Source organism: Zonotrichia leucophrys, chromosome 1 (assembly GCF_028769735.1).
Source record: "Zonotrichia leucophrys gambelii isolate GWCS_2022_RI chromosome 1, RI_Zleu_2.0, whole genome shotgun sequence".
In the NCBI taxonomy this organism is placed as follows: domain Eukaryota; kingdom Metazoa; phylum Chordata; class Aves; order Passeriformes; family Passerellidae; genus Zonotrichia; species Zonotrichia leucophrys.
This window is the reverse complement of record NC_088169.1, coordinates 116,064,844-116,081,195: the sequence shown is the minus strand read 5'-3', so window position 1 is coordinate 116,081,195 and position 16,352 is coordinate 116,064,844. Positions and strand designations below refer to the sequence as shown.

At 55.8% G+C, this 16,352-nt stretch overlaps 1 protein-coding gene across 2 annotated transcripts in view; it reads right to left on the bottom strand.

Annotated features, from left to right (window-relative positions):
• Window positions 1-2,478: 2,478 nt before the first annotated feature.
• The window catches only part of SLCO2B1 (solute carrier organic anion transporter family member 2B1), a 29,545-nt gene continuing 15,671 nt past the window's right edge, over window positions 2,479-16,352 (bottom strand). For both annotated transcript variants that reach the window (XM_064728978.1, XM_064728969.1), the window contains exons 8-15: window positions 12,817-12,925; window positions 8,769-8,933; window positions 7,487-7,679; window positions 6,512-6,668; window positions 5,071-5,231; window positions 4,539-4,603; window positions 3,249-3,369; window positions 2,479-3,033 (exon numbers count right to left, since the gene is read on the bottom strand). In XM_064728978.1, coding sequence (XP_064585048.1) covers window positions 2,859-3,033; window positions 3,249-3,369; window positions 4,539-4,603; window positions 5,071-5,231; window positions 6,512-6,668; window positions 7,487-7,679; window positions 8,769-8,933; window positions 12,817-12,925 — 1,146 coding nt within the window. In that variant the 3' untranslated portion in view covers window positions 2,479-2,858. The remainder of the gene's footprint in view (window positions 3,034-3,248; window positions 3,370-4,538; window positions 4,604-5,070; window positions 5,232-6,511; window positions 6,669-7,486; window positions 7,680-8,768; window positions 8,934-12,816; window positions 12,926-16,352) is intronic.

Below are 16,352 nucleotides of genomic sequence, written 5' to 3'. Positions count from 1 at the left end.
CACACCAAGGGTGATTTAAAAGCTTCAGCTCTGCTCTTTTTCCAGAGGAACGGGAGTTGTGCCTGGCTCTGAAGCAGCTCTTGGCTCTGTAAGTGTTTTGGGTCCTTCCCTCCAGCTCTAATTCCTCCTCTTGACCCTGCGCAATTCTCGGCAGCCCTAAAGGCACCGTTCTGCCTCCAGGTCTGTGACCCTGGTACCACAAAGTGCTGCATGAAAACATCCAGCGCTCCAGTTCCAGGAAGTCCATGAGTCCTGGCCCAGCTGGATTAGCTCCTGTTAACCCCCCCAGTGCAATTCCTGGCTGGTGCCCAAGCTGTACCCTTCAGAGCTCTGTAAATTCTGCCTCAGGCTGTCTGCAGGGGACACCTCCTCTGGGGAGAGCCTGGCACACGGCTCAGGGTGGCTTTTGCTGCCTCTGCCCCTTCCTTTCTCTGCAGCCCCCCTACCTGCCTGCCCCTTGCTCTGCATCAAACGCTGCTCCTGCTGCTCCCTCGCTGCTGCCAGCCCTTTCATATTCCCTGGGCTTTTTGTGGGAGCAGCCTTTCCAAACTGCCTCTCTTTCATCCTCCCTGGCAAGCCAGTCCCTTTCAACCGTGTTCTTGAAGAGCACAGGGGAGGGGATGGGGAAATGGGGCTTTATTTCTCTTTTTAGAAACTCCAGCCCAAATGGATGGAAATTACCAGAGTAACAAGCCCAGAGCTAAGACACAGCTTGCAGGTGCCTTGGATGGTTATCCCCAGGGATCTCTCCTCTGCAGGTGGGGTAACCCTGGAGGGAAGGAGGAATTCAGGCTGTGCCAGACCCTTCTGTGGTGTGATGGGAGTTTTCCAGGTGGAAAATGAGTGTGCAGCCCTGAGCCCAGCAGTGAGAAGGGGCTGGCAGTGAGCTGGCCAGGCCATCCTGCAGGCCCCTGTGCATCCGTCAGGATCCCAGCCAGGCACACAGGGATGTGCAGCCTGCCTGCCACCTGCAGCAGCACCACAGGCAATTGTGCAACCTGTTTATTTGGGGAAAGGGTTCAGTTGTCTCCTTTCCCCCTCCTTTCTGTAAATGGAACCACTGCTTTAGTGGCTTCAGGGGCTCTCAGAAAGGCTGCACAGCCCTGAGGGGCTCCAGTGGGATGGGGAAGAGAACCACGGAGTGGTTCGGGTTGGAAAGGCCTTAAAGCTCATCCCTGCCATGGGCAAGGACACCTCCCACCACCCCAGGCTGCCCCAAGCCTCATCCAGCCTGGGCTTGCACACTTCCACAGCAAAGAATGGAATCCGTGGCAGATTCCTGGCAAAGCAGGCTGCAGCTCCCCACTTCCCACGCCATGGGAGCAAACTGTGCAGATTGTGCTGCTGTTTGTTTGTTGTGGTGTGGAAAGTACCTTGGAGTACTTGGGATCAGCTGAGCACGGCAGGACAGCGCCTGGGAGCCAAGGCTTGTGCTCAGCCAGGAAAGAACCTTCTTCTCCAGGGATGCCAGGGATTCTTCTCCTTCTTCTCCTGGGCTGCAAGGGGCTGGAACAGCCCATCTCCTCCCTGCTCCTGCCCTAAGAACCTCATCCTGCTGCTTCAGCAACAGGCGCTACCTGGCAGGGCTTTGGGAAAGAGGATAAAGCAAAACTCTCCTGGTTTTGGCTTTCTAAAGGTCAGCAAATGCTACTCGTTCTTCCCTGGGTGGCTGCATCTACACCCCTGCAACGTCCATGCACTTCTCTGACTTCCAGAACCTTCTCTGAAGCCAGACATCGCTTCTTGAACAGGGCTGTAAACTCTCAGCTCGGTGAACACGAGGCACTGCACAAAAATAGGAAAAAAACCCCAACCCAAACCCCTAAAAAATTCCAGTCACCCTCCCAGTCTGCTCTGAGGTAACTGGGTCCCTCAGAAGGGCTGGGCAAACAGTTTGGGGAAACAACTAAATTCAGTCACTTCACCACAGGCCTGCTCCCTTCCCTTCTGTGCACACCCAGCCCTTCCCAGGGGATATCTGCCAGGGTGGCAGCAGGGAGTCAATGTTCCCCTCTGTGTGTTTCTTTTCTGCATGTTTGGGTTGAACTTACAAGTTTTGTTTTCTCTACTAAATTCCATCCTGGAGCCAAAGATGACAAAGCTCCCCAGTGGCTGTGGCTGGGTAACATAATTCACTCCTGGGTGGGAAGGAACCCAGGATGGGAAGAATGCAGGAAACAGAGGCAGCTGAACCGAAATAGGGCCAGGCTGGACTTCCACCCTGTAATTACAGACAGAGCCCCCTTCAGCGAGCCCAGGGCTGGCTACTGCTGGGCTCAGATGGCTTAGCCACAAGCTCTACCCAGTCTGGAGAGGGCTCCAACCTCATCCTCTGATCCTGCAACCCTGGGAAAAACCCTTCTCAAGCTGCAAAACCAGGAATGCACCTGAACTCCCACATGCTTCAAGCATTGACCATCAGAAATGAGTGCTGATAACACAGAAAAAAAGAATTACAAACATCAGTCACAGAGATCTGCAGGTTCAGTACAAAACCATTTATTAAAAATGATTTATTTTAAAAAAACCCACTCTACTAAACCCTTCGTGTTTATGGTTTCTGCTCAGTGTTGGCACCACTGAGAGGGTCAGCAGGAAAAGCTGCTTTGTAGGACACAAACCCAGGAGGCTGCAGAGTCCATGGGTTAAAGAGTGAGGACTAATCCATGTGAAGGAGCAAGCTGCACTCCTGAGGAGGAGAACAATGTGTGGATGGATCCATGCAGTGCAGGCAGAGTCCATCCCATCCAGGACAGCAGGAAGCAGCCCTGGGTCCATCACTCCAAGCATCCACCCCACACAGCTCGGCCGTGGGCTGATTCACCTCCCCAGCACGGACCACAATCCACATTTCACTGTCACACTTTGGATTCCGGGCTCTTTGTGGACTTTCCCGCCAGTTTCTCCTTCTCTGGCTCTGCCTTCGCCTCCTCTGCCTGGCTGGCTTCCCTCTCCTGCTTCCTGAGGATCACGTACACAGCCACGAAGCACAGGAAGGCGCCCACCTCGAAGAAGAACTGCAGTCCCAGATACCTGTGGGCACAGACACAGCAGGTCAGGGCAGTGAGGATGCTCCTGAGAGCTCCAAGCAGCACCCTGGCACTCTGGGGAGGCTGTTCCAGGCACAGCCTCTGCCCCAGAGCAGGGAGCTGTCCTGGAGTCACCCTCCATGGTCAGGGGCAGGGGAGCGTCCCTGGGTGTTCCCAGTGCTTGGCACAGGGTTTATCCTGCTGTCCCTATGTCCCTACCTGTGCCTGAAGAGGGTATTGTCGTAGTATCTGCAGGCTGCCCTGCGCTCGCAGCGCCTCTCCCACAGCACGCAGGTGGTGTCGATGGCGCTGCCGTACAGCACCGGGCCCGGCATCCACGCTGCAACAGCACAGCGTCAGATCGGCCTGCCCTGCCCTCACACACCCCAAAACAGGTACTGGGGCCACGGACACCTCAAAACCATGGCACTGGGGGCAACAGCCCCAGCCATGGCCGCAGAGGCCACAGCCCAAACCCTGGACCTGGGGCCCACAGCCACCCCAGAAACAGCCCTCAGGGCCCACAGCCACCCCAGAAACTGCCCTCAGGGGCCACAGCCACCCCGGAAACTGCCCTCAGGGGCCACAGGCACCCGGAAACAGCCCTCAGGGGCCACAGCCACCCGGAAACTGCCCTCAGGGGCCACAGGCACCCGGAAACTGCCCTCAGGAGCCACAGCCACCCTGGAAACAGGCACCGGGGGCTACAGCCACCCTGAAAACAGGCCACAGCCCGAACCCTGGACCCGGGGCCCACAGCCACCCCAGAAACACAGCCCTCAGGAGGCACAGGCCGAACCACAGCCCCAGGGGCTACCGCCACCCCAAAACCAGGCCTCAGGGCTACAACCACCCCGAAAATAAGCCCCAGGGGCTAAAACCAGTACCCGAAAAGAGGCCTCAGGGGCCACAGGCCGAGCCACAGCCTCAGGTACTACCGCCACACCAAAAACAGGCTTCAGGGGCTACAGCCACCCCAAAATCAGGCCTCAGGGACTACTGCCACCCCAAAAACAAGCCCCAGGGGCTAAAACCACCCTGAAAATAGGCCGCAGGGGCCACAGGCTGAACCACAGCTGCGGAGGCCACAGCCACCCCGAAACCAGGCCTCAGGGGCCACAGCCACCCTGAAAACAGGCTCCAGGGGCCACAGGCTGAACTACAGCCACGGTGGTCACAGCCACCCCAAAAACAGGTCCCAGAGGCCACAAATGCCCCCAAAAATATGGCCCCAGGGGCTACAGCCTGAACCATGGCCCCAGGGGCTACAGCCACCCAAAAAACAAGGACCTGGGGCTCATAGCCTGAAAACCACAGCCCCAGGGGCCACAGCTATCTCAAAAACAGGCCTCAGGGACCGGGGATGGAGCCCTTGGAGCTGCCTTGTCCTGCATCCTCTCCCATGTGCCCCCAGACCCTGCAGGGCAGCATCCTTTCCTGCCCTGGGAAAGCCCTCTCCAAGAGCTGCCATTATTTTCCAGGAGGGTATTTTAACACATTTCAATTTACCTAAAACTCTCAGCAGCATGAACTGTATGCCGACAGCAAATGATTTGTCTTCAGGCTGGATGCTCCTGAAAAACAACATGGAACAAAATGCCCTCTGGCAATCCCTCCAGGATGGATGCTTCCCTCCCTGGCACAGCACCTCGCCCACACACTCGTCCTTCAACCCAGCCTCCAAGGATCCCAGGGAGTTCCCATTCACATCACCAAAGCTGAAGAGGGTTCATTCATTAGGGCTGAACACCATGGCCTTTTCTTGGCCTGAAAATCCTGCCTGGCCCAGAAGAGCTTGGAAGTACCATTCACAGACTAAGACAGAGATTCCCCCATGGCTTTGAGCACCAGCCCCACCAGCCTGGGCTCCCATCTTGGCTGGCTCCATCCTGCTGCCATCTGCAATCTAGGGCTGGTTTAACTCCCATCCAGGGCTGGTTTAGTCCCCAGTACCGCAGCTGGCGAAATCCATCTCCCTGCCCCACAGACCCACTCTGGATGCCCTCTCTGTCTGCCCAGGAGGTGCCCGAGCCGTGCCCACCTGAGGATGAGCATGAAGGAGGGCGTGTGGGAGGTGCTGGCCAGGATGCCAGCCAGGCAGGAGAGCACCACGAAGGGCACGAAGAGGTGGGAGCAGCCGGTGCCACAGGGGCCCGGCCTGGCAGTGCCCACTGCCCCGACGCAGCTGCAGCCCGTGTAGTTCTGCAAAGAGGAGAGACACACCACATCCACAGGCTGCTTCCTGAGGTGGAAGGGAACGCTGCCAGCTGACAGAGCCAAGGAGAGCAGGTAAGGTTTGTCTGGGAATAATTAGCAGCAATTAGCACTCACTACTTTGGGGAGAGCTCAGACAAGTCCAGGGCTCCAGCAGAGCTGGAGAGGGACTGGGGATGAGGGACAGGACACAGGGAATGGCTTTGCAGAGGGCAGGGATGGATGGGATTTTGGGAGGGAATTCCTGGCTGTGCCACCTGTGCCAGGCCCTGTTGTGCTGTGACCCTCTTCACCCCGGGCAGAGCTGCAGCCACAGCCCAGGGCAGTGTTAAATCAAACATGCAAAACCTCGCCTTTGAGAGAGGCTCATAAATATCTAGCACAGCCTTATAGCAAAGGAAAGATGCCTTGTGGTGATGGATGAGGAGTTTCTCCATTTCTCTGTTTTTTAGTCACAATTATCTCTTTTTTGTCTGTTTTAAACAAGAAACCTCTGGGTTGTTTTTTTTGTTTTAAAGAGACCTTTAAATAAAATGAGCATGATATTTTGGTTACCAGAGGGGGTGGCAGTTTGCACAAGAGTGATCCCAGAGGCAGGGACAGCTTGGGGTCTCCCAAAACCTCGTTCCTACAATCCAAGCTCACATGGTGCCCTCTGGGAGGGCTGCAGCAAAGCTGGGCACACAATTGCAGGGTTTTCTGCAGGCTGGGAGGGTTCCTGGAAACCCTGGGACAGGGAAGGCAGCAGGCAATGAGTGCCACAGGTCCCTGTACTGCTGAAAATGGTAAGAAAAGTGTAAAATTTCTAAGAAAGCAAGGGCTGGAAGAGAGAGGCATGGTTGAGGAGGAGAAAAGCAGTTGGAAATGATGTGCTGTACAAAAGGCAGGCGTGGGGGTGCAGGAAAGCACATTTGGGACTGAGTCTGGCAGAAAGCACAAGTGTTATCAAAATGAAGCGCCGCTAATTAACAAAACGCTGCTGCAAACCGCCCAGACAGCTCCCTGCTGCCATCACAGCCTGTGCCAGGAGTGTAGGAACGCCACTCATCCTACACGGGCTGCTAACGACCTGCAGGTCGGGCTTTGAGCGGCAGAGGTTTCCCCGGTGTGTCTGCTGAGCTGCACTGCCAGCAGAACCACCCCCAGCAGGGGAAGGCAGGAGAGAGCAAAGCCCTGCACGGTGACCCCGCACTGCACTGCCCTGTCCCGCAGACACCCAGGGCAGCCCGGGGGGCCGGCAGGGCCAGCTGTGCCCAGCTGTGACTCACCAGCACGGAGCCGTCGGGGCGCAGGGCCAGGCCGCTGCAGCCAGCAGAGCAGGGGGACGTGTACTCCACGCCGTCGGGGCCGCACGCGGGGTTGAAGCCGCGCTCGGGGCAGCGGCACCGCGCGTTGCACGCCAGGGCGTGGTGGCCAGAGCCAGAGCTGGGCACAGGAAAGGGTTAATGCGGGCACGGGGCATCACCCACGTGCATCTCACAGAGAAAAACCAACAGTGTGTGTGCTGGGGTCAGCAAAACCCACCTGATTGCACAAGGAACCCTTCCCAAAGGGAATCCCAGCATCACCCCAAACCTCTGCTCTGCCTGGCAAAGCTTCCCAACCACAGCTGGGCACCAGAGCCACCCACTGCCCTCATACTCGGTCCCAAACCTGGCCTCTGGGGTTCTTACAACACCACACTGTGGGAGGGAGGTTCCCCCTGAGGGCAGGGACCACGGGACACTGAACAGGGAATTCAGAGACCTGGATCCAGCCTCCAGGGCACACAAGGAGCTGCTGCCCACGTTTAGCTGCCGCAGCTTACATGGTGTGATCCCAGGGCTGGCCCCTGCCTGAATTATTCATCCATCACTCTTTCCAAGATGAAAACTTGTGCTGTTTGTGCCAAAACCGTGTTTACTTCGGGTTGCACGCTTGCTCCTCAGTAGGAAATCTCACTGGTGGAACTCTTGTAACCCTGCTCCTAAAACCCTGCTGTTAAAAAGGTTTTAACCCATAGGAGATAAAGCTGAAATGACTCCACCATGTGTGGGATAAGTCACAAAAACGAGCTGTACATTTTCTGCCCTAAACCTGAGGACACAGAGGACTCAGATTTTAGTTTACCTCCACTAGCTGCCTCTCCTGAGGGAACAAACCCATTTCTGGGGATTCTGCCTGGCTCCCACCCCCAGGAATGTGGCTGTGGCTGGGGTGTGCCCGCCCTGGATGCCCCGTGCCCAGCCCAGGAGCTGAGGTACCTGTCCCAGTGGGTGACACCGGCCACCTTCTGCGTGGGGCAGCCCAGGAAGAGCAGGGGAAAGGCGGTGAGCAGGCACAGCAGCATGCCCAGCACACACAGGGCACTGCACTGCCTCAGGGACATCTGGAACCGCTTCAGGATGGCACCGCCCACCACGATCCCCACCATGGCCCCGGGGATGTTCACAGCACCTGGGGAAAGGCAGGCATGCAGTCAGGGAACCTCCAGCACCACCCTGCCCCATCCCCTTCCACCTTCCAGGCTGCTCCAAGCCCATCCAACCTGTTCTTGGGCACTTCCAGGGATGCAGGGGCAGTCACAGGGAACAATTCCCTCCTAACACCCAATCTAAACCCAACCCCTTAGTCCTGTCACTGTACCTTGTTCTCCATCTCTGCTCTGTACCAGTCCCTCCTCACAGCAAAGGCCCAGAGGATTTGCTGTTGGGTTGCTATTTTCCAGCACAGGTGGTTCAGAAGGGACCAAGGTTTTTGCAGGGATTGGTGCAGTAATGCTACCAAAAAGCTTTTCATAAAGATCCCACAGCAAGCTGGCTGCCTCATGGATCCATGGGTGGAAGCTGTCAGGAGCAGTGGAAAGCTGTGCCTCACCCAGCAAAATGTGATTTTTCAGTGTGGACAGGAAGAAGCACCAAATCAGCCTGAGGAGGTTGTTTAATTTCTGTGCAGAGTAGGATTGTGCCCATTTCTGTGGTCACCCTTGTAAAACCCCATTTCCATAAAATCCCATTTACATAAAACCCCCCATTTTTGGGGGGAGAGCAAAGTTCAGCTGGAGACATGCAAAGTGTTTAATTCAGCTGAGAATGCACAGGGAGGTTGCTTTCAGCCCCTCAATGCCCACGCAAGGAAGGAATTTCCAGCTACAGAAAGCTTTTTGATCTGAAAGGAAAAGGCCAAGCGAGACTCAGCGGTGGGAACAAAGGCCAGATAAATTCATCCATGGAACACGGTGCTGACTTGAATGCAGAGGGTAAATCAAGGCTGGGAACAGCTCAGCTGGCACCTCAGGGCAGGACAGCACTGCTTCAGCATTTAACCTTCCTGCTGCATTCAGCCCTGGCTCTGCCAGCCTGTTCTGCTCATTTTGTTCTGATTTATCTGTCCCAGACCTCAGAGGCCTCTTTCCTTGAGGTGCTGTTTGCTCAAAAACATGTTTTAAACACTTCTGAACTCTCTGAGAGGGAGGCTTTGCTCCAGAGGAACTCTTCCCCATTTCTATACGGTTTTTTAAGGAATCCAAAACTCAGCAGCACTTACCAATGATCATGTTGGCCAGGGAGGCTGTGAGGGAGAACTGCCTCTCCAGGAACTTGCCCATGAAGGTTGCCAAGCCAGCCACCATGGCAGAGAGGTTGACCTGAGCCAGCACCACCAGCAGGTACACGGGGTGCCTCAGGTTCCTCAGCAGCACCACGGGGAAACCTGAAAGGACAGGGAGCAAAATTCTGATCAGGGAGCCACAGGAGAGTTGGGGTTGGAGGGCACTGCAAAGCTCATCTCGTTCCGCCCCTCTCCCTGCAGCTTTCTGGCAGGGCTGCTGCTAAAACAAACACAAAAGTAATGGGTAGTCATTACAAGTTAATTTATTTGTTTGCTGCGGTGGCAATTTCAGTGTCCTTTCAGTTTCAATGAACAAATGAAAAGCGAAAAGTGCAACTTTTGATAGCAGGCAAGGAACACTCCAGCAAACTGCCCTAGGGCTGAACCCTTGAGCAGGAGAGGTGTGCAGCCTGCTGAGCACAGGGGGTGCCCCGTGCTGCCAGCTGGGAGCTGCCACTGTCCCTGCTGGAGTGCTGTCCCCTCCCTGCACACCCCAGAGCCCCTCTCTGCTCTGCTGCTGCTGCTCCCCCTGTGCCTCCCCCTGCCACTGTCCCTGCTGGAGCGATGTCCCCTCCCTGCACACCCCAGAGCCCCTCTCTGCTCCTGCTGCTGCTGCTCCTCCTGTGCCTCCCCCTGCCACTGTCCCTGCTGGAGTGCTGTCCCCTCCCTGCACACCCCAGAGCCCCTCTCTGCTCTGCTGCTGCTGCTCCCCCTGTGCCTCCCCCTGCTCGGGCTGGCAGCAAAGGGCAACTTCCAAACAAACTGCTGATGAGTGTCCCAGATGAGGGCCAGGGCAGCCAATATGCTGGAGCAGAGATAAGGAATTAGCAGCGAGGATTAATGCAGAGGACTGCCATCAATTAATGGGGCTAATTCACAGCACTGACAAACAAGAGGGACAATCTTTCTATCTGCTCCAGCAAAGTGGTGCTGGGGACATCTCCCTGGGGCTTGTCTGGGAGCTGGCCCCAGATGGGGACGGGTTTTGGCTGTCCTAAATCTTCTGTGAAGAGCAAAAGGACTCTCTGAGGGTGCAGTGGGGTCCCCCATGTCCCCAGCTCCCCTTCCAGCTCAGCACTCTGCCCTCAGGTCAGGCAAGCAACCAAAAATCATAGGGAGCTACAGAAGCAAGTCCTTGGAGGGGCCCAGGCATACAGAGAATGGACAAGGACCCTGGAATGCTGACCCTCTGCAGGCTGGCAGGCAGCAGGGAGGGAAGGAGCTGCATTACACCACTGTGAACCCAATGCAGGAGATGGTTTTGCTCTCAACTACCACTAAAGGTCCTGATTTTTGAAGAGTATTCCCTGAATTCCTTAGCCGTGCTGCAGATGGGAAACCTCCGCTTGCTGGCTGAAAAATCTCCTGAGAGCCAATCCAGCCTTTTGTGGGGATCTTCCACCAAAAAGTTCTTTTCCCTGGAGGTCTCTGGTCTTTGTAATTAAGCCACACCCCTTCTGTCACCCCAAATCAGAGGTGAAAAGCTGAGCAGGTCCACACTTCATGGTGGGAGCAGCAAGATTTCCATCCTCTGCAATCCCTAATTGGATCCTCCTCACAGCTCGAGAGAAGCAGCTGGGCAGACAGGGAAAGCAAGTGGAAACTTTAAAATAATAAACAAAAAACATCCTTGAAACTGCCTTTGGGGACCATAAGGGAAACAAACGAGTCACGAGTGCAGCGCTCCAATTGCTTTGAAGATCACCTTCAATGGGCTAATTCCCAGTATGTGCAGCAGAATCTGCACATCCTCCCAGGTGTTTCCAACAGAAGCCTGGAAATTAGCAATGGAAATGACTTCAGGCAAGCGAAATCCTACATTTTCCATTACTGCAGGAAGACCTGATGCTGCAGCAGGAGCAATTTGGGAGGAGTTTGTGAGTGTGAGGAGCAGGGTGCAAGCTGGTGCCACACAGAGTGTCTGTGCCAGAGCCAACAGCAGTGCCCAGCTCTGAGTCCAGGCAGAGCTCCACGCTGGGCTGAGTGTCCCCAGAGCCTGGCCTGACCCTCACCCTGCACACAGCCCCGTCCTGGTGCTGCTGCTGGGCTGGCAAAGCCCTCCCTGCCCCGACAGAGCCTCCAGGGCTCTGCACCTGCCCCTCCCAGCCTGCCCAGGGCGCTCAGGGGCTCCCAGGAGGTCCTTGTGGGGTGGATGGGTTCCAGTCCACCCTTGCTCTGCTTGCAGGACACGGCAGAAGTTGCCACAAGAGTGATTTTGCTCTCTGAGTATCCCCAAAGCAACAGATGACATGGCAAAGGCATTTCCTTCTCCACAGTCATGGAATGGTTTGGGTTGGGAGGGACCTTAAAGCCAATCCAGTGCCATCCCTGCCATGGCAGGGACATCTTCCACTGCCCCAGGGTGCTCCCAGCCCCGTCCAGCCTGGCCTGGGGCACTTCCAAGGAGATTCAGGCTGGAGAATCTCATCTCCAAAGGCTGCTTTAATATATTATAATGCAGAAAATAATAGTAAAAAGAGAAACGGAGAGAGGAAACAAAACCAGCAGGAGAGTGGTGAAATGGGAAGGAAATTGTCTTTCCAGTGACTTGCAGATGAGTCAGCCCTGAAGTCTTTGGGCTTCACCCAGATTGTCCCAGGTCCCCATCACACACTACCTGCCACCCCTTCCTGGCTCTAAAAAGAGTTTTGTATGAGAGATCCCGGTGATTTCAGCAAGGCTGCTCTCCTGACATAAACCAGACACTTCATTTATTTCAGAGCTGGGCTTTGGGGGATAAATCCTGAGAAATAATGGATTTATTAGCACAGCCCTGACACAGCAACGCTGATTCCAGCCCCGCACCGAAGCTACAGCCAGAGCAGGGAGCTCATTTTGATTCGTGTTTGGGAGGCACAGAGCAGAGGGTTGGTGTGAAAATCCCATCTGAGCACCATCAATCTGCTCCCACGCAGCCTCTCCCAGCACACAGGTTTCTAAATGACAGTGCCACAGGGTCAGGGAGGGAAAGAACCCCCGAGTGCCTGCTCTAATTGAGCATTAGGCTGACAGCAAGCAGGAGGAAAGCCTGCCCACGCCTGCCTGGCTGAGCCTGCCCTGTGCTGACCTTCAGAACACGGAGAATTTGCAATAAATTGATGGGATAATAGTTGGGAAATATGGAGGAAGCTGACACGGAGTGTCTTCAGAGGGTCACTGCTCTTAAGTGGCTGCCAAAGTGCAGAGTATTTAAAATACCCAAACATCCCAAGCACTAGCAGATGCCTCCACAGACTGAAGCCCAGCTGATCCCCTTCAGCATAAAGAGCCCACTCATTTCCAAACAATTTAATTGCACTGGGTTCAGATCTCCTTATGGGTTTTAAGTGCCCAGACCCTGGCTCCAGGCAGCGCTGGCCACCCTCAGTGGGACAGGAGTCAGCCTGCCTTGGACAGCATCTCCAGCCTTGCAGGAGGGAGTCTGATGAGGATTTTGGGGGAGAAGTTGCCAGTGCTGCTGTGGGACTGATTCCTGATTCCATGGGCTGAGCAGCCCCCAAACCCCTCTGACCAAAGGGCTCTGTCCCTTCCCACAGCTCTGCTCCAGCCCCACAGCCAGCACCCCTCCTTCCTGCCTGCATTTGGGCTCTGGTGAGACTTTGGCCTCTGATTCCCACTGCTCACATGAGCCATAGATCACAGAGTCACAGAGGGATTTGGGTTGGAAGGGACCTTAAAGCCCACCCCTTTCCACCTCCTGCCATGGCAGGGACACCTTTCACTGTGCCAGGTTGCTCCAAGCCCTGTCCAGCCTGGCCTGGGGCACTGCCAGGGAAGGAATGTGCCACTCAGAGTGACCAAGGCCGGGTGCTTTGGCTGGCAGGAGGTGCAGCAGGGCAGGGCGGGCAGGGAGCAGAGGGCTTAAAGGCAGCCCTGAGCCTAAGGTGCTGATCCAGGGGCTGGGCTGAGCCCAGGGGAGCATCCCTGCAGCCCTGGCACGGCCCAGTGGGAGCTGCTGTCTGTGCAGGGGTGCTGGCTCACTTACGTCTGATGAACTCCATCAGGGAGAGGCTCTCCGTGTGCTGGGACCTCGGCCTGAGCTGGCTCAGCATGTCCTCCTTCTTCTTGCTGCTTCTGTCCTCCCCTCTCACCACCTGGGGACACACCAGAGGCTGTCACTGCACACGCCATGCCACAGCTTCCCCTGCCCTGGCCTTTCTCTCCCACACCTGACACACAGCAGCCCAGCATGGCCACCCCTGTGGTGTCCAGCTGCGCTCCCTGCCCACACCAGGGCACAGAATGCCAAAGGGGCACTGCAGGGTGTGCTCTGATCCCAAAGGGGCACTGCAGGGTGTGCTCTGATCCCAAAGGGGCACTGCTGGGTGTGCTCTGACCCCAAAGGAGCTGCAGGGTGTGCTCTGATCCCAAAGGAGCACTGCTGGGTGTGCTCTGATCCCAAAGGAGCTGCTGGGTGTGCTCTGATCCCAAAGGGGCACTGCTGGGTGTGCTCTGACCCCAAAGGAGCTGCAGGGTGTGCTCTGACCCCAAAGGGGCACTGCTGGGTGTGCTCTGACCCCAAAGGAGCTGCAGGGTGTGCTCTGACCCCAAAGGGGCACTGCAGGGTGTGCTCTGACCCCAAAGGGGCACTGCTGGGTGTGCTCTGATCCCAAAGGGGCACTGCAGGGTGTGCTCTGACCCCAAAGGAGCTGCAGGGGAGCCCCAGGAGCAGGCTGGGATGCCACTGGAGCTGCTGGGACACTGGCACTGACAGGAGCTGTGCTGCTGTGCCTGGCAGGGCTCGGGGCAGTGAGGTTTCAGGGGAAGCCACAGAGTGTTTGCAGCTCTGCCACCCCATCAGCTGAGCAGCCCTGACCCGAGCTGGGCAAATGAGTTCATTGAGCAGCAATTAGAGAGCTGTAATGGACAGGAGGAAACGGCAGCTCTTGGGCTGAAACCTCTGCTCTGAGATGAGAGTGCTCATTAAACAGCAGCGAGGTCACAGTGTCTGTGCTGGGGCTGCCACCTGCCCTCTTTGAGGGCAGAAGCAATGAACTCCTTTCCTGTTTTGAATTGCTGCAGCTCAGGCTTTCATACATTTTTCAAATGCAAAGATAAAACCCCTTTCACTTTTCAACTGCCTTTCAGGGGCTCTTCTCTGCTCTGAAACTGCAGCGTTTTCCAAAAATACATTCAAGCTGCTCCTTCCTCAGCTTCCAGCTGTTTGTACTTGTGAGAGTCAACAGTCTGCACGTCCAGACAAAACCCAGCTCCCCCCAGCTCCCCGCAGTCCCCAGGCTGGGATGTCCCTGTGTGTGACCCTTGCAGGGCCCGTTTCCGTGCCTCGGCTGCGTGCACACGGAGCAAAGCCCTCACAGAGGGGGGCAGCTCCTCTCCCTGCGCTGCCTTGGCCCTGGCATGGTGTTTTGCTGTCTGAAAGGATCAGGAAATACATTCCTGTGGGCTGAAGGAAAGCAGGGGCAGAAGGAAAAGCAGGAATCCTGCCTGCTTGCTGTGGATGATGCTGGAATGGTGCAGCTGCACCATCAGAGATGCCCAAGCCCTGAGGAGGATGCTGTGCCTCTGCCACGGGGGATTTTGGCATTGTCACAGCAGAAATTTGTCAGGCTGGAGCTGGAAGGTGCAGTAACACGAGCTGGCTGCTCAGCCCTGCCCCAGCATCTTGCCAAGGAGAAACAAACTCAGCTTGCAAAATGCCCCCACACTTGGATCTTCCTGGATGAATCCTTAAAGGACTCAGCTCCTTGCTGCCACTCGTTGCATCTCATATTTTTGCAGTCAGATTTTATCTGCATTTTTATCTGCCCCTGGAGCCCTGAAGTGTCCAGGTTGGACACTGGGGCTTGGGGCACCCAGGGACAGTGGGAGGTGTCCCTGTCCATGGCAGGGGTGGCTTTAGGGTCCCTGTAACCCAACCATGCCATGACTCCATGAGTCCACTGGCATCACTGCCACCCTCAGGGGGCTGCAGGAGGCATACAGGCTTTTGGGGAAGGAGGATGAAGCTGCCTCACACTCTGCATCAGGAACAGCCTGACCTTGGCCTGGGGACATCCCCCATCTCCCTGCACAGACAGGAATGAGCCTGGGCATGGCTGAGCAGGGCTCTGCAGAGAGGAAAATGCAAGCAGCTCTCCCTGGCAGCTCCGGCTCTCCCCACCTGCTCTGCACCTGTGAGAAGGGCAGCCAGAGGTGCCAGCAGGCTGGCTAGATCCAAATGCACCCCTGGAAACAGGGATAAATGACCTGCTCTGTGACAGAGAGGTTCTCTTTGTTTATTTTGAGGTTTCTGCAGAGTTTCCCTCTGGCTGGGAACAGAACCTGGCACTCCCAGCTCGCTGAAAAGTAAGGTCAGAGAAGTTATTTTCACATTAGACAAACAAAGTGTAAAGCCTCACTGCTTGGGAAAGAGTTATTTTCCTTTTGACAAGGTCAGGCTCCCTACAAACACCTCATTATGCCTCTTCCAGCAGGTGAGGGTCCCTCCAGGGACCCTATTTCCAGGAGTGCTAAAATAACCAGCTGAGGGGCACCTTGCTCCCACCACAGGGGAGGATTATTTTTAGCTGCTGTTTGTGCCTGCCTTTAGAGCTCCCTGGGGAAAGTCCAGCTGTGGAGAGCAGGATTCCTGCAGCCTGTCCTGCCACTTGGCCCTCTTTGTTCCTCAGACCGTGCCCTGGAAGTGTCTGTTTTGTCTCTGAGAGTAGCTTTGCCCCTTTCAGCCCCTTTTTGTGTCACCCTCAGAGCTGCAGGACAGGCAGAGCCCGTGTGCCAGGAATTTTGGAATATTGTGACAACACTGCTGCCTGCCCTGGGATGCAGCAACACCAGCAGATGGCAAAGCACGAGCTAAACTGTGGCCACACAGCAGCTGGAGAGTGCTGGGAGTTCCTCACAGGAACAGGACACAACTCCAAGGAATGGTCTGGGCCCATGGAGAGAGGATTAAACTGGAATTACTGGGGAAAAAGCTGCTCTTGACTGAAACCAGTTTGTCCAGTATAAGAGCCCCGTCCTCTCATCCCCTTCCTGAGATCATGACAACCTCATGGCTTTGCCATGGTCAGCCCTCAAGAGGATTGTTCAGGATACTTCAGTGCTAGAAACCCACTGGCAAGCAGCAAAGCAGAGAAATAAAAATGTTCTGGGTTTGGAGCGACTAATTTAGGAGAAAAAGATCAAAAGAGCAGTCCCACACTATCATTAATGTTAACACCAGCCATTCCAGGGACTTCAAAGGAAGAATTCATCAGGAAAAGGTGAAGCTGCAGCGTGGAATAAAACATGTGGATGTGTCTTGGCTGGCGGGAGGAGGCAGCTCAGTCCCCAGAGGCACAGAGGGCTCAGTGACACCCAGGGTTTGCTGCACTGCCCACTGGGGAGGGTGGGCACGAGTGGGATCCCAGCTGGGGCTGCAGAGCTCCTCCTGCAGAGAGCTGTGCTTTTCCAGGCTGTGCCTGAAGGGATGTGCTGTGGGCAGGACAGCACACACACACAGGAAAACACCCATTTCCAGCACAGCTTGGAGTGTGAGCTCCTGCAGCTCACATGTGTTACCCA